The following is a 23060-nucleotide window of genomic DNA, read 5'->3' on the forward strand; positions in this document are numbered from 1 at the left end:
CCAGGCATCACGGGCTCGCTATTTAGACACCCGGCAAGTTTAGCACTCACCATAATCATATTTACTATTATAAAAATGTCATTACCTTTTGTTGTCTTCGTCAGAATGCACACCCAGGACGTCTACTTCAATAACAAATGTTGGTTTGGTCCAAAATAATCCATCGTTATATCCGAATAGCGGCGTTTTGTTCGTGCGTTCCAGACACTATCCGAAATAGTAAAGAAGTGTCGCGCGCTTGGCGCAATTCCTGACAATAAAATTCAAAGTATTCCATTGCCGTACGTCGAAGCATGTCAACCGCTGTTTAAAATCAATTTTTACGTCATTTTTCTCGTAGAAAAGCGATAATATTCCGACAGGGAATCTCCTTTTCGGCAAACAGAGGAAAAAATCCCAAAGGCGGGGGCGGTCGGGGTCACGCGCATAAGCTAGTGTCTCTTGATGGGCCACTTGAGAAAGGCGATAATGTGTTTCAGCCTGGGGCTGGAATGACGACATTCTCTTTTTTCCCGGGCTATGAGAGCCTATGGAAGACGTGGGAAGTGTCACGTTAGAGCAGAGATCCTTAGTAAATGATAGAGATGGCAAAGAAGTTCCAGAAATGGTCAGACAGGCCACTTCCTGTAAAGGAATCTCTCAGGTTTTGACCTGCCATTTGAGTTCTGTTATACTCACAGACACCATTCAAACAGTTTTAGAAAATTTAGGGTGTTTTCTATCCATATGTAATAAGTATATGCATATTCTAGTTACTGAGTAGGAGTGGTAACCAGATTAAATCGGGTATGTTTTTTATCCAGCCGTGTCAATGCTGCCCCCTAGCCCTAACAGGTTAAAGGTAATACAACACATCAGGTATCCACTTCCTGTCAGAAAATGTCTCAGGGTTTTGCGTGCCAAATGAGTTCTGTTATACTCACAGACACCATTCAAACAGTTTTAGAAACTTTAGAGTGTTTTCTATCCATATATAATAAGTATATGCATATTCTAGTTACTGGGTAGGATTAGTAACCAGATTAAATCGGGTACATTTTTTTTATTCAGACGTGCAAATGCTGCCCCCTAGCCCTAACAGGTTAACAAATCTCCTGTGATACACGCACAACACAGAGCCTGAATCATTACTACTCTCCCTTTATCAGGAAGAGGAATCATTACTACTCTCCCTTTATCAGGAAGAGGAATCATTACTACTCTCCCTTTATCAGGAAGAGGAATCATTACTACTCTCCCTTTATCAGGAAGAGGAATCATTACCACTCTCCCTTTATCAGGAAGAGGAATCATTACTACTCTCCCTTTATCAGGAAGAGGAATCATTACTACTCTCCCTTTATCAGGAAGAGGAATCATTACTACTCTCCCTTTATCAGGAAGAGGAACCATTACTACTCTCCCTTTATCAGGAAGAGGAATCATTACCACTCTCCCTTTATCAGGAAGAGGAACCATTACTACTCTCCCTTTATCAGGAAGAGGAATCATTACTACTCTCCCTTTATCACAAAGAGGAATCATTACTACTCTCCCTTTATCAGGAAGAGGAATCATTACCACTCTCCCTTTATCAGGAAGAGGAATCATTACTAATCTCCCTTTATCAGGAAGAGGAATCATTACTACTCTCCCTTTATCAGGAAGAGGAATCATTACCACTCTCCCTTTATCAGGAAGAGGAATCATTACTAATCTCCCTTTATCAGGAAGAGGAACCATTACTAATCTCCCTTTATCAGGAAGCGCATAGAGGATGTTGTTCCCACTGTGATGATTAGAACTTATCCAAACCAAACACCGTGGATGGATGGCAGCATTCAAAACTGAAAGTGCAAATCAACCACATTTAACCATGGCAAGGTGACTGGGAACATGGATGTGTAAAAACAGACCAGCTACAACCTCCATAAGGCAATCAAGGAGGCAAAATGACAGTACAGGGACAAAGTAGAGTCGCAATTCATTGGCTCAGACACGAGACATACTGTATGTGGCAGGACTCCAGACAATCATGGATTATAAATGGAAAGCAAGCCACGTCGTGGACACCGACGCCTCGTTCCCGGATGAGCTAAACACCTTCTCCGCCCTCTCAGAGGAAAAAAACATCAAGCTGCTGACGCGGGCCAACCAACGATCAAGTTCTGCCGGCCCAGACAGTATCCCAAGCCGCGTCCTTAGAGTATGTGCAGACCTGTAGTTTTTACGGACATATTCAATCTCTCCATATCCTAGTCTTTTGTCCCACTTGCTTCAAGATGTTCACCATTGTTCCTGTACCCAAGAAAGAAAAGGTAAGTAACCTAAGTGACTATCGTCCCGTAGCATTCTGTCATCATGAAGTGCTTTGAGAGATTGTAGACCAACACAAGGCTGGAATGGGCTACAAGACCATCGCCAAGCAGCTTGGTGAGAAGGTGACAACAGTTGGTGCGATTATTTGCAAATGGAAGAAACACAAAAAAACTGTCAATCTCCCTCGGCCTGGGGCTCCATGCAAGATCTCACCTCGTGGAGTTGCAATGATCATGAGAACGGTGAGGAATCAGCCCAGAACTACACAGGAGGATCTTGTCAATGATCTCAAGGCAGCTGGGACCATAGTCACCAAGAAAACAATTGGTAACACACTACGCCGTGAAGGACTGAAATCCTGCAGCGCCCGCAAGGTCCCCCTGCTCAAGAAAGCACATATACATGCCGTCTGAAGTTTGCCAATGAACATCTGAATGATTCAGAGGACAATTGGGTGAAAGTGTTGTGGTCAGATGAAACCAAAATGGAGCTCTTTGGCATCAACTCAACTCGCCGTGTTTGGAGGAGGAGGAATGCTGCCTATGACCCCAAGAACACCATCCCCACCGTCAAACATGGAGGTGGAAACATTATGCTTTGGGGGTGTTTTTCTGCTAAGGGGACAGGACAACTTCACTGCATCAAAGGGACGATGGACCGGGGCCATGGACCGTCAAATCTTGGGTGAGAACCTCCTTCCCTCAGCCAGGGCATTGAAAATGGGTCGTGGATGGGTATTCCAGCATGACAGTGACCCAGAATACATGGCCAAGGCAACAAAGGAGTGGCTCAAGAAGAAGCACATTAAGGTCCTGGAGTGGCCTAGCCAGTCTCCAGACCTTAATCCCATAGAAAATCTGTGGAGGGAGCTGAAGGTCCGAGTTGCCAAACGTCAGCCTCGAAACCTTAATGACTTGGAGAAGATCTGCAAAGAGGAGTGGGACAAAATCCCTCCTGAGATGTGTGCAAACCTGGTGGCCAACTACAAGAAACGTCTGACCTCTGTGATTGCCAACAAGGGTTTTGCCACCAAGTACTAAGTCATGTTTTGCAGAGGGGTCAAATACTTATTTCCCTCATTAAAAATGCAAATCAATTTATAACATTTTTGACATGCGTTTTCCTGGATTTATTTGTTGTTATTCTGTCTCTCACTGTTCAAATAAACCTACTATTAAAATTACAGACTGATCATTTCTTTGTCAGTGGGAAAACGTACAAAATCAGCAGGGGATCAAATACTTTTTTCCCTCACTGTAACTATCATTTTTTCTGGATTATGTGTGGGGTATTTTAATTGTTAGGTATTACTGCACTGTTGGAGCTAGAAACACAAGTATTTTGCTGCACCTGCGATAACATCTGAAATCTGTGTACATGTAACCTATACTCCGGGAGTCAGAAAGCAGGTGCAGAAGGTGAGTTTAATACTGAACAGACACAAAAGAACAAACATGAGAGAAAACCAATAACACCTCTGGACTGATGACAGCTGAGGGCTAAATTGAGGGGGGGTAGTCAGTGTATTGATAAGTTCCAGGTGTGCGCAATGATTGGCTGCCAGGACCGGTGGTTAGTAAACTGGCAACGTCGAGCACCGGAGTGGTGGAGCGGGGGTAGACGTAACAGTAAACTTTGATTTGATTTATACTGTGGTGTCTGACTATGAACATATGAATTAAACCCACCGCAATATGGCTGTTCCCCTACATCAGTCCAGCAACGTAGTGTATCTGGACGGCCACAACGCTCATCATAATCACTCATCCTTAGACATATCAATAGAGCCATTTAGATGAAACTGGAAACATAGAAATCTGAAGGGTTCCTCAAGCCGTGAGTTTGGAAAGAAAGAGAATAGAATGAATAGAGTGCTCTGTTGTGTCTGTGACTTGGCTTTGCCAAGCAGCTCATACCGAATGTCCACTTTACGGTTCGGCTGTAACTGCTGTCTTCCTGTCCAAGACATCCCAGTCTGGCTCTGGTCTGGCTCTGCGGGCCACTGATTGACTTGAAGCATGGGGGTTTCAAAACTATAAGTTGGAACTCAAAGCCCTTGAGGGTTGTTGGATGTGAACGGAGCTCATTTTGGTGTGGGTTCTACCCCATAAAGGCTGCAATACGTGCGGTAAGGTCCAACCAATGGAAAAAATATATTTAATACCCCAATCCATGCACTGCATTTAATGGTGTACTGGGTTATTACTGTGCAGTGAATTAATCAAGCAAAAGTGGATCGATAGTATCAGTGTCCTACAGAGAAAAATCATATTATTATTTTAATTTTTTTACTTTGTTGCTTCCTTTGGTGTCCAGAAACAGAGAACTAGCTGTAGATATTCTCTGCGCCAGATGTTTTTGTTTCAGTTTTTGGAATGTAAAACCACAGCACTTTAAATTAATTTGATTTACACAACAAGCCCAACTGTACAGTTTCCCACAGAATTGCAGCATCTTTCACCATTTATACCGTCAAACCATTTTAACACAAGGCTAAAATGAGGGAAAGTATACATTTGTGGTAGAAGGGGAATAGGGTGTAGGCCTATTTATGCATGTGTTGTACATTGCTGCACAAATGAGACGTGTAAATGTGCCGGGCGCCGAAGGCTCCAATAGCACAATAGCAGAATGAAGAGATGGTAATGCCAATAAGTCTTCACGTCATGCATAGTCCCCTCTTTTCTGAAAAACACATTGTTCAGAAGGGGGAGGGCAGGACTTGGGTGGCAGAACCAGTAGCATAAAGTACTGAAGTAAAATACTTTAAAGTACTACTTAAATAGTTTTTCGGGGTATCTGTACTTTACTTGACTATTTATATTTTGGAAAACTTTGACTTTTACTTGACTATATTCCTAAAGAAAATAATGTACTTTTTACTCAATACATTTTAAATGACACCCAAAAGTACTAATTACATTTGAAATGCTTTGCAAGACAGGAAAATGGTCAAATGCACACACTTATCAAGAGAACATACCTTATCATCCCTACTGCCTCTGATCTGGCGGACTCACTAAACACAAACGCTGGCTTTGTAAATTATGTCTGAGTGTTGGTGTGCCCCTGGCTATCCTTTAAAAAAAAAGCCAATGGTGCCGTCTGATTTGCTTAATAGAAGGAATTAGAAATGATTTATACTTTTACTTTTGATACTTAAGTATATATAAAACCAAATACTTTTAGACTTTTACTCAAGTAGTATTTTACTGGGTTTTACTTTTACTTCAGTCATTTTCTATGAAAGTATCTATACTTTTACTTCAGTAATTTTCTATGAAGGTATCTATACTTTTACTTCAGTCATTTTCTATGAATGTATGTATACTTTTACTTCAGTCATTTTCTATGAAGGTATCTATACTTTTACTTCAGTCATTTTCTATGAAGGTATCTATTCTATTACTTCAATCATTTTCTCTAAAGGTATCTATACTTTTACTCAACTATGACATTTGGGTACTTTTTCTACCACTGGGCAGAACAGGGTGTCCCTATATATTGTGTGTGTGTGTGTGTGTGTTTGTTTGTTTGTTTGTTTGTTTGTTTGTGTGTGTGTGTGTGTGTGTGTGTGTGTGTGTGTGTGTGTGTGTGTGTGTGTGTGTGTGTGTGTGTGTGTGTGTGTGTGTGTGTGTTTGCGTGCGCCTGCCTTCATGTGTTCGTACATGCGTGCTTGAGTGCATGAGTGTGTGTTTATCTTTTTGTGTGTGTGCGTGCATGCGTGTGTGTGTGTGTGTTTAATTGCTTTATTATGTAAATGTATTTGCAGGGCGAGGTGGTGTGAGGGGGTTAATGGAAAACTTCTAGCTCCTTTACAGAACACAGAAAGGAGAGGGGAGGTTGGCTAGTGAGTGAAGGCATGTGGATTCACTTTAGGAGGCTAACAGGAAGCGTGCTCTGGGTCCTTCCTCTAGGGCAGTGGTTCCCAAACTGGGGGGGGGGGGCCCGGTTTTAAACTTACTCTTGAAAGTTGTAATAGTAGACTGCACAAGGTGCAATTTAGAAATTGGGTATTGCATCATCAGTTCCTCTTGTCATGTTAGTCAGATGCATACCTTAGAGAGCTATTTACAACTTGTCAGAAATGTCCAAATCAACAAGCCCATGTCAGCTAACGTTTTTTTTGGGATCCACTGTTCAAGGACACAGACAAGCAGCCACAGGTCGCTCAGCTACACTGCTCTGTTCTTAATGACTTAAAGTACCTCTTCATAACCTCTACTTCTGCCCAGTCTTCTGTTCATTACTTTTTTAGTTCTCTGTTGTTAACCTGCGCCTCATCTTTTCTTTCAGAATCTACAATCCTGCCTATGGGATGTAAGCAATACTCTTACTTACCTGAAATGTTAACATATCCACTCACTAGCTAAAAATGTATGAAACCACATAAACAGAAACAATGTACTCTGTGGGGAGTATCTTTCCTATATTGGCTGAATTTAGAACATATATTTTTATTCAGAGCACATCAAACTATATTTCTATGTGGCGGACTGGCAGGCGGTGTTGTTTGATTGGGTAGAATGGGCCAGTGTGTGCTTTGCCAAGAGCTGTTGGCATGGGTAGACATTAGTCATGTGAATAGTTACTGTAAAGATCCAGAGAGGGATACTGGATTTTAAATGCTTGCTTGTCTCCGCTCCTGTCAAAGGAGCCTTTTTTCCCTTCACAACTCTTCTATCCAAATTTGATTATGCCGTTTGCCCAAAGAGCTCGTCGTCTGAATGCCCTTGTTCCCCCATTTCCCCGGAGGAAGGTCTGACGCGCACCAGCAGGCTTTGAACCCCCCCCAACCCCCTTCCCTTCTCCTCGTCTCTTCTCTAACCTCGTTACCAAAGTCTCTCTTCCCTCCCCCTCCCCCTCCACCCCGCTGCCCTTCTGTTGCTCCTCGATCACTCTTCCTCCTTTGGGTTCATCGCTTCACAATGAGTGAGACATATAGCCTTGAATTATCATCAGAAACGATCACATTAGCATCATGTAGACTTAGCTCATACAGCACTGTGTAATGTACTGCTCAGTAGTGCTGTGACAATCTGCCTGTCTATAGACAGAACATCCAGCTGTTAATCAACATTAGCTACACACTTAGATTTCCCTCAGTCATACCAGGCCTCAATGTCAGCAATCGCAGTGGAACAGCATCAGTGTTTCATGAATGTTTACAGATGTTCAACTGAAGGGCACACAAACCAAGCCGCTGTGCCGCTTCACTTGTTTATGTTGTAGAGTGACAGTTCTGCTGAGACCAGGGTCAGAGAGTTGTTGTCTGCTTTTTTCTCTCTGACAATAATATGATAGTTATTGTATTACTGTATACTTTCTTATATACAACACATGTAGTATTTTAATAGTAACCGTGAAATTGATATTTTACTATTGAGCATTCTATAGTATAAGTTTGTATTTCAAGGTTGCCTAGATATTATAGATATGCCTAGATATTTCCTGAACAATAAACCAGGAAACAGAATGCCTGCTTTTCAGTATCTGGCAAAGTTGTTTAGGCATTTTACCAAATTATTTTTCAAGATACATTTTTCTCTTGTGTAGATAGCCATGCTGCATTCATAATTGAAGATCACCTATGCAGGAAAGGTCATCATTGTCAACTCCTCACTACAGTTGCCTTGTGGTTTCAACTGCCACTTTCATTACCCTGCGTCGGTGTGAAAGTACAAACTCAATTTGAGAGAGAAAAAGTAACGGCATTCACCTAAAAGAGCCGTTACAGAAAGGTGCTGTTGTTCCTTTCAAAAGCCTCTGAGTTAAGGTCTTGCAAAGCACAGTTGCTTAATAAGTCATTCAATAAAACTGTCCAGTTAACATTTTATGGCCAATTCCACAGGCCTCTGCAGCGTTTGGTGTTTTGACTCTTCGGAGACGGAGTCTAAAAATGTGTTTGTTTCACAATTTCTGTATTTAAGTTTATGTTCTTTCTACCCACACTTAAAAACCTAAGAATAGTTCAGTTGTTTTGTGTTGGGTTAGGTTGGGTCAGCATTATGTCTTCCAGCCAAGGTCTTCATAGGCATCTGTTTCTTCATAAGTCCGGCTGGCTGGCCTGGCCACCCTGGCCCTGCTTTCAGGCAAAAAAAAAGCCCTCAGGTGACTCTTGTTAACCATAGAAGTCAGTCTAGTCCGGTTAATTCATCCAAGGCAGTGCAACTGGTGGTGCCAGATCATCCCCAAGCTACTCCAGGACAAGCCCAGTTAGGAACCCTTTGGATTGACCTAGTTAGGTAGATCTTAACTAAGTTGGTATAGTTTTGTGGGTGCATCCATAATGACTCCTTGGTTTGACATGGAATGCTGTATGAAACTGTTATGGTCCTACTGGGCCTTGTAATTCACTTGAAACTCTATACCCCAGGAGGCACCCCGTGGGGTGAGCTAGCCGACTGGGACCCAGCTCTCTGGACCTACTCCGTGTGACCTGTCCTCTGCTGTGATTGGCTGGTCAGGGACCCCGGTAGTCTCAGTGGGGGGTCCAGCTTGGGGTGGAATTTCAGAGCAGGCTAGTGTTTCCACACCTGTGGGGGGTCCTGTTGTGTGAGGAGGGAGAGGTGGGAGACAGAGAGACACATAAAAGACAACTGCAAGGATGATGTTTTCTCACAGGGTTTGTGCCTAGAACACCAAAAAATTGCCTTTCTAATGAGCTTCATGCACACTTCCTCGTCTCCTTCACACGTCTACTTCATTGTCATAATAGATCTACACAGCCTTTGTTTCTATTGAGATAAAGAGGAGCTGAAAAGCATGTTTAGTGTGGTTTTCTTCAAAGGAAGAAAAGCTGCAGAGTGAAAAGACAGTTTGCTGATGGAGCAGATATGTCGTCGGGGAAAAGGTTGGATGCTTTCCATGCTGATGATCAGCCTCTGAAGGCGAGAGAGACACTCTCCCTTAGAAAGGACTAGGGCCCGGTTTCCCGATTGCGATGGAACTAAGGCTTATGAGTGTTTTAACAATGCATCTTTCCTGCAACAGCCGAAGATGTAACGTTTTTCCCAAAACACCATGCAGAGAGAAGTCGCTAAGTGCATCGTTTGAGCATTTGTCGATACTGATAGGATCGAAAGAAAGGCAGCAACTTTCTCAATTCAAATCTTAACTTATAATTATAATTATTTCACAATACTGATGACGGATCAGCTCCTAGAGAAATATTACCACCTACGGCTGCAAATATTGAGGTGGCTTATTCTAATGTTTATCGAATAAAAATGCACAAAATCACTGATTTGGCACATCATTGGGCACATTGTAGGCACACATCATGAAATATGTTGAGACAAATTACTGTCACGTCCTGACCATAGAGAGCTCTTATTTTCTATAGTAGAGTAGGTCAGGGCGTGACTGGGGGGGGGGGGGGGGGGGTTTATCTAGTTTATTTAGTTGTATGTTGTTTTGGTTCTAGTTTCTTTTTTCTATGTTGGGATTTTTGTATGAGCCCCATTTAGAGGCAGCTGGTCATCGTTGTCTCTAATTGGGGATCATATTTAAGTAGTTGTTTTTCCCACCTGTGTTTGTGGGAGATTATTTTGAGTTAGTGCATGTTGCACCTCTTTCGTCACGGTTTGTGTTTTGTTTGTAGTTTATTGTTTGTTTTGCAAAGTTTCACATTAAAATAAAAGATGTGGAACCATACCCACGCTGCGCTTTGGTCTCCTTCCTACGACGAACGTGACAGAATCTCCCACCACCAGAGGACCAAGCAGCGTGGCCAGGAGTGGACATGGGAGGAGATCCTGGACGGCAAGGGGCCCTGGACGCAGATTGGGGAGTATTTCCGTCCAAGGGAGGAGATAGAGGCAGCAAAAGAGGAACGGCGACGTTACGAGGAATTAGCACGGCAACAACGGAAGCCCGAGAGGGAGCTCCAAAAAAAGATGCGGGGGGGCACACGGAGTGGTCGCCGACGGGTGAACCAGAGCCAGTCAGGGAGTCAAGTGAGGAACTCGACGAAAGATTCCGGAGAGAGGTGTTGGCGTTGAGAGCGCTGCAGAGTAGGCGTGCTTACCGTGGGGAGCGTGTGACCAGTCAGGCACCGTGTTATGCGGTGATGCGCACTGTATCTCCAGTGCGCATTCATAGCCCAGTGCGCACTGTGCCTGCGCCCCGCATTTGCCGGGCTAAAGTGAGCATTCAGCCAGGACGGGTTGTGCCGGCTCAGCGCTCCTGATCTCCAGTACGCCTCCTCGGTCCAGGATATCCTGCGCCAGCTCTACGCACTGTGTCGCCAGTGCGCATTCACAGCCCAGTTCATCCTGTGCCAGCGCCCGCACTTGCCGGGCTAAAGTGAGCGTTCAGCCAGGACGGGTTGTGCCAGCTCTACGCTCCAGACCTCCAGTGCGCCTCCACACTCCAGTATATCCTGCATCGGTTCTACGCACCAGGTCTCCAGTGCACCTCCACAGCCCAGTACGTCCTGTGCCTCCTCCTCGCACTCTCCCCGGAGTGCGTGTCCTCAGTCAGGTACGTCCTGTGCCTCCTCCTCGCACTCTCCCTGAAGTGCGTGTCACTAGTCCGGTGCCACCTGTACCGGTCCCACGCATCAGGCCTCCAGAGCGCCTCCCCAGTCCAGTACGTCCTGTGCCTGCTCCTCGCACTCGCCCTGAAGTGCGTGTCAACAGTCTGGTGCCACCTGTCCCAGCTCCACGCACTAGGCCTCCAGTGCGCCTACCCAGTCCGGTGCGTCCTGTGCCTGCTCTCCGCACTCGCCCTGAGGTGCGTGTTACCAGTCTGGCGCCACCTGTGCCGGCCCCACACATCAGGCCTCCAGTGCGCTTTCCCGTTCAAGAGCTTCCGGCGACAGTTCCCAGTCCAGAGCTTCCGGCGACAGTTCCCAGTCCAGAGCTTCCGGCGACGTTTCACAGTCCGGAACCTCCAACGACGGTTCACATTCCGGTATTTACAACGACTGTTCACAGTCCGGAACCTCCAACGACGGTTCACAGCCCGGAACCTCCAACGACGGTTCATAGCCCGGAACCTCCAACGACGGTTCACAGTCCGGAACCTCCAACGACGGTTCACAGTCCGGAACCTCCAACGACGGTCCACAGTCCGGAACCTCCAACGACGGTCCACAGTCCGGAACCTCCTGAGACGGCCCACAGTTCGGAGCCTCCTGAGACGGCCCACAGCCCGGAGCCTCCTGAGAAGTCCCACAGTCCGGAGCCTCCTGAGATGGTCCCCAGTCCGGAGCCTCCTGAGACGGTCCCCAGTCCGGAGCCTCCAGCGACGGTCCCCAGTCCGGAGCCTCCAGCGACGTTCCGCAGTCCGGAGTCTCCAGCGACGGTCTGCAGTCCGGAGTCTCCAGCGACGGTCCGCAGTCTGGAGTCTCCAGCGACGGTCCGGAGTCTCCATCGACGGTCGGCAGTCCGGAGTCTCCCTCCAGCGACGGTCCGCAGTCCGGAGTCTCCTGAGAAGTCCCACAGTCCGGAGCCTCCTGAGATGGTCCCCAGTCCGGAGCCTCCTGAGACGGTCCCCAGTCCGGAGCCTCCAGCGACGGTCCCCAGTCCGGAGCCTCCAGCGACGGTCCCCAGTCCGGAGCCTCCAGCGACGTTCCGCAGTCCGGAGTCTCCAGCGACGGTCTGCAGTCCGGAGTCTCCAGCGACGGTCCGCAGTCCGGAGTCTCCAGCGACGGTCCGGAGTCTCCATCGACGGTCGGCAGTCCGGAGTCTCCCTCCAGCGACGGTCCGCAGTCCGGAGTCTCCAGCGACGGTCGGCAGTCCAGAGCCTCCAGCGGCAGTCGGCAGTCTAAAGCCTCCACCGATGCTGGCTGGTTCGCAGGATGAGAGGGTTCTTCGTCCTGCACCAGAGCCGCCTCCTATGCTGGCGGATCCGCAGGATGAGAGGGTTCTTCGTCCCGCACCAGAACCACCACCAACACTAGACACCCCCCCAACCCTCCCTTTTGGTTTCAGATTTTGCGGCCATAGTCCGCACCTTTGGGGGGGGGGGGGGTACTGTCACGTCCTGACCATAGAGAGCTCTTATTTTCTATGGTAGAGTAGGTCAGGGCGTGACTGGGGGGGTTTATCTGGTTTATTTAGTTCTATGTTTTGGTTCTAGTTTCTTTTTTCTATGTTGGGATTTTTGTATGATCCCCAATTAGAGGCAGCTGGTCATTGTTGTCTCTAATTGGGGATCATATTTAAGTAGTTGTTTTTCCCACGTGTGTTTGTGGGAGATTATTTTGAGTTAGTGCATGTTGCACCGCTTTCGTCACGGTTTGTGTTTTGTTTGTAGTTTATTGTTTGTTGTGCAAAGTTTCACATTAAAATAAAAGATGTGGAACCATACCCACGCTGCGCTTTGGTCTCCTTCCTACGACGAATGTGACAATTACAGACAGTAGCCTCAATTTATTGAACATGAAATAGGCCTTGTATTTATATTTTAATGCAGTCATCTCTGTTTTCATTTGAAGCATATTTTTACACTACGATTGTTTGTATCAATTGCAAAGACATTGGTAACTTTGTATTTGTAGTCAGCTTTGTTCTGAAGTTATTGGCGGTCAAAAAGAGACGGATAAACTGGGATTCTATGTTTAGCAGAGAGATCTTCTTTGTATAAAGTAACGTGAGAGGGCAAAAAAGCATCTAACGACGCACTTAGCTGTTCTACGAGTGGTCTGTGGCAGGCGTTAGATTACAAGTGTTTTCAAGTGCAACGTTAACAACGATGGTTTTGGCAAACAGCTCGGAGATTTAACGATGCTGCTACGAATCTTCTAATGATGAACTTCGCCTTAAGATGCTTTTGGGAAATCCCGTCCAGGGTAGTGATGAGCATTTTATATCCAGAGAGAGGAGAATGAGAGCTGACGGGCTCTGTCTGTCAGTCTGTCTGTGTCTTTGGGCTCTTCTCTTTACAGTGTGTGCTCTGCTTTGATAGCTGATATGCTTTGATGAAGGGCCAGTCAAGGGAGAGAGTGTCATGCAGTGCAGCAGAGTACCTGCCAGAGCAGTAATTTTGCATAATGAGAGACTGCTGCCTTGGATTTTTCCTCGAAGTGAAAAGCAAACACCTGAGGTTCATGGAGTGTAACAGTGATGAACCTCCGCTCTGCTCTAATCACAGAACAGCACAGCGTGCCACAGTGCACCGTGCTGGACTGAAGTCGGGCAAGGATAGGGTCTTTCAATTATAGTTCCTAACATAGCAAACATAAGAGATTCCATTCAAGACCTTTTTGAAAGTGTTTTACATTAGTTTTACATTAGTGTTTCACATGGGTAAAACTCTTGAAGTCCACACGTATACTTATGCGCAACCATATGTCATTAATGAATAAGAACTAGAGAATAAGACAACACAATAGCCTATCTCAAGGGCACATATGTAAAACACTCAACACCCACGCACTCCGATGCAGAAGTCTCTCTGGTGCAGGAAGGGAAAGAATGGAGGGATGTGGCAGAGGACTGGAGGAGGCTCTAATTCCAGAGAGGAGGCCGAACATCCGTCTGAAGATGGTTGAAGGGGAATGGCGTATACAATGGTTGCCCTGGCGATTGATATCCTTGCTGCTAGGTCCTTCCCTGTGTGCACCACCGAGGCCCTATCCTTGAGGGCTTGGAGAGCTGCGCTCCTCTCTGTGTGGGAAAGATGCTTTTATTACGTCCCTGATCCATGAAGGGCCTAACGAACTTTGACCTTGGGCTTGATTGCCATGGTAATGCCAAACAACGACAGTGGCCATTCTTTAAGAGGACTAAACGAGGACTGCAGACCACCACCCCCACCCCAGTGATTTTTTTACTTTGACTGTTGAAAAGCGATATCCCATAAATACAGTAAAAATACTAAATTGTGTTTTTTAGACACAACTGCAAATTTAAAGGCGTAGGGCAGTCAGTGAGTTGGTCTGATGGGAATCTGTGATGTCATCGGCCTCCTCCATTGCTTGAGGAACAATAGAGGAGCAATCGAGAACGAAAGACTTACCTGGACCACCTATTGAGATATGCCTTTTGTTAAGTAAATCAGATGTTAAATGAGGTGAAAAGGAGACTGGAGTGGCACTTTAAGTCTCATAAATAGCCTAAATGATTTTACTGTAATTCTCCAGTAGGCAACCAGTGCACATTACACACAGAGATGGATATGAGTTGCTAACCCACAGTTTACAAGTGTTTCCTTAGTGTTTGGCGTTTCTATGAGACTGTTGCGAGAACAAAACGTTTTATTTGCGTCCTACCCTTTATTACGAATGCAAATCTCCATACCTTTGTTTCATTAGCACATTGTCATTATGCCTTTGTCCCATTAAGTGCTTTATCATCATGGCTCTTTTTCATTAGCGTAGTCGTATCTAAAGGCTTGCTTTCATTAGCACCGTGTTGTAAAGGCTGTCTTTTCATTATAGCACTCAATGTTTAATGAGAAAACCCCCAGTGTGTTTACACTGTTCCTATCCCTGACCGCCAATAATGATAATGCTGATTGACTGTTTGTGGGGGATGTTTGAGCTTGTCCCCTAAAGATTGGATCCTCGCACAGTTATTAAACCCAACGAGATCCCTCTCCTTTTCTCTCCTCCTGTTATCATCCCTCGCTCCAGTTGGAAATCAAAGAAAAAGGTGAAACATTCCTGTAATCAAGGGTGCACTGTATGAGCCAAGAAGACATGGAGGAGCAGCAGTATGATAGATGCCTTTAATGACAGATCACTAGATGACAGATCACTTGCGTTAGAGCTCTCAACAGGAGGACCTGTACGCACAGGCCTCTCTTCTACTGCTACACTTTCATCATTCACTTCTTCTGCTTCAAGAGGAGGAGAAATGAAGCTTTTTTATTATAACCAATCGAGAAGGGTGGATAGCAGGAAAAACAACCCCCAAATGTTTTTTTAGTCATCAAGAAAAAGAAATACATCTTTTCGATGTGACACTCCCTGAACATCTGAAATGGCATATTAATATCAGCTCTATGCTGTTTCTCAAAAACAATGAAATTAATGTGCAGGGTCACATATCAGGTCAATGTTTAATATGCAAGAGTTGATTAGGTAGGGTCTTGTCGCCTCTACTTTTGACCTAACGGTGAAAATGACACTGAATTAATTTGTGTTCTGTTTCTATCAGAGGAACATTCATTTGCTTAATGAAACTACAAGGAACAGTTTCCCCCCTCACTTATTATCTGATTCTCTTCACACTCCAGTCCTGTCTCCCACGGTTCCAGCTTAAGGTAACATTCCCAGCATTTGAATCACATACTGTAGCTTTACTGTGTCCCGTGGGAAGATTATTCCACTGGACGGCTAGCGGAGTGTTTTTTTGGCCCCTGTCTACTTGGTTTACACCTGATTTTGGAAAAGTCAAACTTGACTGGGAGCCTTAGCTCATATGCTAACTTGGTAATGTTCAGTGACATGGCTCGGAGCCCTATGGCATGTGTCATTGTCCAACCAGGATTTTGCTGCTGCTGTGCTCCCAGAGGAGACAGGGAAAATGTGGTGGGGTAGATTTGATGGACCAGGTCTACATCAAATCACATGTTTTACTGGTGAATTGGGCTGGACCATCTAGGTGTGGACTTAATTTACTTGCAGAACCATTTTAATGAGCATTCAAATGTATACATTTATACAGATATGTGTCCCAAACGGCCCGTTATGTGTCCCAAACGGCCCGTTATGTGTCCCAAACATCATTTTAATGTGGGTGAAAAAGGTAGTTATACTTCTCGCTGATACCTTTTGAATGTGACAACAGTGAAGTATCAGACAAACAGGGTGACATATCAACTTCTTCTCCTTTCAAACATGTTTATTCTTCAATAATGTTTGTGCTTCTAAGTGAGCAGTCTTCATGTCTGTTTTATTTAATTGAGACTAGAGGTCGACTGATTATTATTTTTCAACGCCGATACCGGTACCGATTATTGGAGGACCAAAAAATCCGATACCGATTAATCAGCCGATTTTATCTATATATATTTGTAATAAATGACAATTACTACAATACTGAATGAACAATGAACACTTATTTGAACTTAATATAATACATAAATAAATCAGTTTAGTCTCAAATAAATAATGAAACATGTTCAATTTGGTTTAAATAATGCAAAAACATAGTGTTGGAGAAGAAAGTAAAAGTGCAATATGTGCCATGTAAAAAAGCTAACGTTTAAGTTCCTTGCTCAGAACATGAGAACATATGAAAGCTGGTGGTTCCTTTTAACATGAGTCTTCAATATTTCCAGGTAAGAAGTTTTAGGTTGTAGTTATTATAGGAATTATAGGACTATTTCTCACTATACCTTTTGTATTTCATATACCTTTGACTATTGGATGTTCTTATAGGCACTTTAGTATTGCCAGCCTAATCTCGGGAGTTGATAGGCTAGAAGTCATAAACAGTGCTATGTATCCCAGCATTGCTAAGAGCTGCTGTTTGAATGAATGCTTACGAGCATGCTGCTGCCTACCACTGCGCAGTCAGACTGCGCTATCAAATATCAAATCATATACTTAATTCTAATACATTAAACATACAGAAATACGAGCCTTTGGTCATTAATATGGTCAAATACGGAAACTCTCATTTCGAAAACTCTTATTTCAGTGAAATACGGAACCGTTCCGTATTTTATCGAACGAGTGGCATCCATAAGTCTAAATATTACTGTTACATTGCACAACCTTCAATGTTATGTCATAATTATGTAAAATTCTGGCAAATTAATTTGGTCTTTGTTAGGAATAAATGGTCTTTCAACAGTTTGCAATGAGACAGGCGGCCCAAACTGCTGCATATACCCTGACTCTGCTTGCACAGAACACAAGAGAAGTGACACAATTTCCCTAGTTAATATTGCCTGCTAACATGAATGTCTTTTAACTACATATGCAGGTTTAAAAAAATATATTTGTGTATTGATTTTAAGAAAGGCATTGATGTTTATGCTTAGGTACATTATTGCAACAATTGTGCTTTTTTCGCAAATACGCTTTTGTTAAATCATCAAGTTGAAGTAAGCTGTGATTTGATGATAAACACTTGTTATGCAACGCAGAACAAGCTAGTTAACCTAGTAATATCATCAATCATGTGTAGTTAACTAGTGATTATGTGAAGATTGATTGTTTTTTATAAGATAAGTATAATGCTAGCTAGCAACTTACCTTGGCTCCTTGCAGCCACAAGGTCCTTTTGATGCTGCACTCAGCCTGCCACGCAGTCTCTTCGTGTATTGCAATGTAATCGGTCATAATCGGCGTCCAAAAAGGCCGATTACCGACTGTTATGAAAACTTGATATCGGCCCTAATAGATTAATCGGTCGACCTGTAATTGAGCCTGTTATAGATGATCTCAGCTTGTCTGCGTTTGTTCATACAGGTCTGGGCTTGGTGCTCCACGTGCATCGCTGGCATTTGGATTATTCTATTATTCTAATCAAAGGGCTGAGGAATGTGCTTGACAGGCACAGCCCACCCCTCTCCTTAGAACATACACACGCATGCATGCACACAGTAAGGCACACTCACACACACACACACACACACACACACACACACACACACACACACACACACACACACACACACACACACACACACACACACACACACACACACACACACACACACACACACATGCACGCAGCAACCCACACACATGCAAGCGCACTCACACACACTACACACACACTCCTGACCAAAGCGTCAACATCCCAGATGGCTTATCATGGGGAACTAATTCAATATCACTGTGCCTGTTTTAAATGTCATTGGATGAGTTCATCTGGAGTGACATGTTTTTCATGGACCAAATAAAGGAGCTATGTTGGGCTCGGAACAGAACAGAGCAGAACAGAACAGAGCAGAACAGAACAGAGCAGAACAGAACAGAACAGAGCAGAACAGAGCAGAACAGAACAGAGCAGAACAGAACAGAGCAGAACAGAGCAGAACAGAACAGAACAGAACAGAACAGAGCATAGCAGAACAGAGCAGAACAGAGCAGAGCAGAACAGAGCAGAGCAGAGCAGAGCAGAACAGAGCAGAGCAGAACAGAGCAGAACAGAGCAGAGCAGAACAGAGCAGAGCAGAACAGAGCAGAGCAGAGCAGAACAGAACAGAGCAGAACAGAACAGAGCAGAACAGAGCAGAACAGAGCAGAACAGAGCAGAACAGAACAGAACAGAGCAGAGCAGAACAGAGCAGAACAGAGCAGAACAGAGCAGAACAGAGCAGAGCAGAACAGAGCAGAGCAGAACAGAGCAGAGCAGAACAGAGCAGAGCAGAGCAGAACAGAGCAGAGCAGAACAGAGCAGAGCAGAACAGAACAGAGCAGAACAGAACAGAACAGAGCAGAGCAGAGCAGAACAGAGCAGAACAGAGCAGAACAGAACAGAGCAGGGGGGCTTCTCTGACCAATGCTCTTAATGTCTGCTGGAAATCTAAAGGTCCTCATGAAGAAAATAATAAAGTCAGGATTTGAGGAGATCTGATGATGCCAATGAGATTCTCATGAACTCCTTCCTGTCGATAAAGGCTTGGTAAATCCTTCTCTAGAGGCTGCCAAGCCTGCCATGTCAGTCACAGAAATACATGCCTTTTCTGATGCCATTCATTGGGTCAAAGTGGATTTCAAAGGTCAGAAACTGAGCTCTGGTTGATGTACTGACTGATGGGGCTTTCATTTGATATTGGTTGTTTTGACACTGTTGTCAATATACTATCTCTACGGGGTTTTCTGTCTCGCCTACCTCTTCTTTTTCTGTGCAACTCATCATGTCATGTGTAGATATATACAGGATGGTGTGGAATGAAATAGGCTGGACTAGCGGGGGTACAGAACATTCAGTCACCCATTGTGGGAGATAATGACTTCCCTATTGAGTCTGACCCTGGTGGCCTCGGAGACAGACAGCAAGATGCCCCCCCCAGGCCCCCAGGCCCTCCAGGCATCCCTGCCATTTGGCATTTTGCCCACACAGAGTTCCTAGCCCCAACTCCATGCCTCTCCACCCCTGCCTAGCCTCCTACAGAGCCTCCCGCGGGCGGTTGCCGCTCCTGGTCACCTGACCCTGGGCATGGTCATGAAGCTGACAAAGAGCTCTGAGCTAGCCTCATCTTCTGGGTTAGAGGGTCACAGAGACACAGTGCTCTAAATGTGAGAGGTTGCTGGGTCTCCATGTGGCAGGGGAGATGGATGTGTAACCTGCTGGTGGGAGGGAGGGAGGCCGGTCAGAGACGACGGGTACAGCAGAGATCCTTGTAATCTCCCTCATCCCCTCTCTGTTACCATAAAGGGCAACTTGTAATCTGTATCGACAGGCCTATCCAGGCAGCACCCTTCACCATGTTCAGTACCAGCAACCCTCATCTCAGCTTTCTCTCTGTTAATGTCAAAACAATGTATCGTCATCATCCTGTCTGGCTGTTCTAACAGACTCCCTCCCTCCTTCCCTCTCCCTCCCTCTGCAGGGTTCCTGAAGCCCCAGTGCTCGCTGGCTCCGCCCCCCCAGCGAGGACGCTCGGGGGAGGCCTGCTCCTGTTTCACCGGCATGTGTCACCTCCACCACCCCCGGATATCTACAGGTAACACTCATCGCCATCTCCACATCCCCTCGCCATCTTCCCCGTCATGGCAGACTCCGCACCTGGGAAGACACCTGTATCAAATAAGTATGAGCTAAGATTTGCCAGTGGATAGAAATAGTATATAGTTACAGTATATTCTACAGTACAGTATTATACAGTACATTTGACATACTGTATAAATTGTTTTATTTGGTGAGATAAACATAACATTCCTGGTAGTAGGAGCATTTAGTGTAGCAAATTTGAACGTCTGAACATGCCATGCCAAAGCAGTATATCCACAATGCAAGATGTTGCTTGTTCCGTTCCATAGCTACATGCACACACACACCCTGGGGTGTAGAGCTGTCAGAGCCAGAAATGTTGTTTCCAGGCAGGGTTCAGCCAGTCAGTCAGTCAGCCTGATGATTCATCTATTCTTTGCACGTGGAGGCCCGGTGATGGACAAGTTAACAGTGGGGCCTCTGCTCTCATCACCTCCGTTTTCCCTGCTAGGGCAGCCGGGTCAGGTGAGGTCAGCGTAGCAGTGCATTCTGAACCTGACCCTCTGGTATGTGGGGATTGAGGGACTGTACTGTGCTGTTGCTGTGTTGTTGCTGTACGTGTGCCTGCCCTGCTGGTGGATTCATTGGTTGGGAGGGGAAGACTTGTGACTGAGTGGCTTGTTGTAACTTAACACCCATGTCATGTGAGGGGAACATGCCTCGGACAAAGGCGACAAGACGACAACACCCAAACAGTGGCACCTTGGATGAATTTACAGGAGAGGAGAGTGGTACATTAGTGTGAATTTGTTCTATGTGGAACTTCACAGACAAAGCCCTGTTTTAGCTTCACAACTTTGAAAGGTTGTTTTGAAAATCTAATTTGTCACATGCGCCGAATACAACTGGTGTAGACTTTACTGTGAAATGCTTGCTTACGAGCCCTTCCCAACGATGCAGTTAAAAAAATAGTAAGACAAGAAAAATAAAATACACAAGAATGGAGTTATATACAGGGAGTACCAGTACCAGATCAATGTGGAGCTATATACAGGAAGTACCAGTACCAGATCAATGTGGAGCTATATACAGGGAGTACCAGTACCAGATCAATGTGGAGCTATATACAGGAAGTACCAGTACCAGATCAATGTGGAGCTATATACAGGAAGTACCAGTACCAGATCAATGTGGAGCTATATACAGGGAGTACCAGTACCAGATCAATGTGGAGTTATATACAGGAAGTACCAGTACCAGATCAATGTGGAGCTATATACAGGGAGTACCAGTACCAGATCAATGTGGAGTTATATACAGGAAGTACCAGTACCAGATCAATGTGGAGCTATATACAGGGAGTACCAGTACCAGATCAATGTGGAGCTATATACAGGGAGTACCAGTACCAGATCAATGTGGAGCTATATACAGGGAGTACCAGTACCAGACCAATGTGGAGCTATATACAGGGAGTACCAGTACCAGATCAATGTGGAGCTATATACAGGGAGTACCAGTACCAGATCAATGTGGAGCTATATACAGGGAGTACCAGTACCAGATCAATGTGGAGCTATATACAGGGAGTACCAGTACCAGATCAATGTGGAGCTATATACAGGAAGTACCAGTACCAGATCAATGTGGAGCTATATACAGGGAGTACCAGTACCAGATCAATGTGGAGCTATATACAGGGAGTACCAGTACCAGATCAATGTGGAGTTATATACAGGGAGTACCAGTACCATAGTTTGTCATGAACAGTGCTTGAAAGTGCTGAAAGGGGGGACTTAGTGAAAAGGTTTGGGAACCCCTGACCTAGACCACCTTACGCTTACAACTGCAACTGTCAATTACAGAACATGTGAATGAAGGGGGCAGTGTGTATTCAAAGGGTCTGACAATAGAACAATATTGACAAAAGGGACTGTAGAAAAGCTTTAGACAGGCAGAACAAGAACCCACTACCCTCTCTGTCTCTCTCTCTACCCCACGCATACTTTTTCATGGACACGTCTCAGCAAGATCTGTGATCTCTCTCTTTTTCTCCCTCATGGTTGTGTGTTGCAGGGCTGGTGTGATTGATGGGTACATTTTTGACTGTCAGAACCCAGTGATGGTGCGCACGTTTCCTGTGCAATTAGATATTTTTCTAGCACACCAACTGTATAAGTGCTTGCTGTTACTGTATAGAACTGTGTCAAAGGTCAATGTTTCTACTTTAACTTTTTCCTTATTTCAAGCCACGACCAAGCACATTAAATAGTTATCTTTGCCTGGGTTGATTTAGTAATGTTCCCTCTGAACTGCGCGCTGCCGGGCAGCTCTCCCAGAACTGCTGCGCAGAAGAAATATCACAGGAAGAGACAAACGAGATAGAACTTCACTCAACTTTATAGAGTTTTCCTTGTTAGTTAACACTATCAACGTGTCCATTACTGTGGCAATTGTGATGGAATCAAGTCAATATTAGCCACTTTCAATGCCGCAGACCGAAACAAAACAAACTATGCACGAGATGTTGTTGTAGGAGGAACGCATCAGAGAAGGATTCTATTGCATTGACACACATGACACAGACTGGTGCGGCATAACCAATCAGAGCTGCAGTAGGCCTATATGCAAATAGACCATTGCCGTATATGGATCTGTGCCGTTTACTTTTAACTGGACTGTTTTCAGCATGAGTGGTCATGAATAGATGCGCTTGTTTTGAGATCAAAGCAAGAGTTGAATGTAGGCACGTGTGCACATTTTGTTAATATCCTTTGCTAGTTAAAGAGTTATTAGCCAGTTATAGATCATTTGTAGTCAGCAATGGGGGAGTGGTTGCTTCCTACAAGAGCACAACATGTGTACATTTCTAGACATGATGAAAAGCCAGTCAGGTTAAGAACTTTTTTTGTTTCTTAAGGGGGCAGTGTTGTATTTTGAGACCGGCTTGAATAAGCTAAGTAGCCAATAGGCAGAGGGTAACATAATTTGCCTGTTTCTATGTAATAATGGTATGGGAATAATAATGCATTTTATTTTGAAAAGTGGTTTCCTGCATCAAACAACACTACATTATCAGTCACCTCCTTGTTAGAAGGACAAGTGGATAAATGGGTTAATGTCAAGCCCTGCATGTTTTTTTCAAAAATCTGATGGTATGTAGGTCTACATTGAATAGTACACTGCTACTGTAGG

General features: G+C 44.9%; 1 protein-coding gene across 5 annotated transcripts in view; it reads left to right on the top strand.

Annotated features, from left to right (window-relative positions):
• Nucleotides 1-23060, top strand: part of LOC106563228 (retinoic acid receptor RXR-alpha-A) — a 153569-nt gene that overhangs the window by 28926 nt on the left and 101583 nt on the right. For 2 of the 5 annotated variants that reach the window (XM_014128611.3, XM_014128614.3), the window contains exons 2-3: nt 6595-6618; nt 19765-19965. In XM_014128611.3, coding sequence (XP_013984086.1) covers nt 6595-6618; nt 19765-19965 — 225 coding nt within the window. The remainder of the gene's footprint in view (nt 1-6594; nt 6619-19764; nt 19966-23060) is intronic. The other 3 variants (XM_082958191.1, XM_082958190.1, XM_082958192.1) reach the window with 3 other exon arrangements.

This window comes from Salmo salar, chromosome 11 (assembly GCF_965601325.2).
Source record: "Salmo salar chromosome 11, fSalSal1, whole genome shotgun sequence".
NCBI classification, from domain to species: Eukaryota; Metazoa; Chordata; class Actinopteri; order Salmoniformes; family Salmonidae; genus Salmo; species Salmo salar.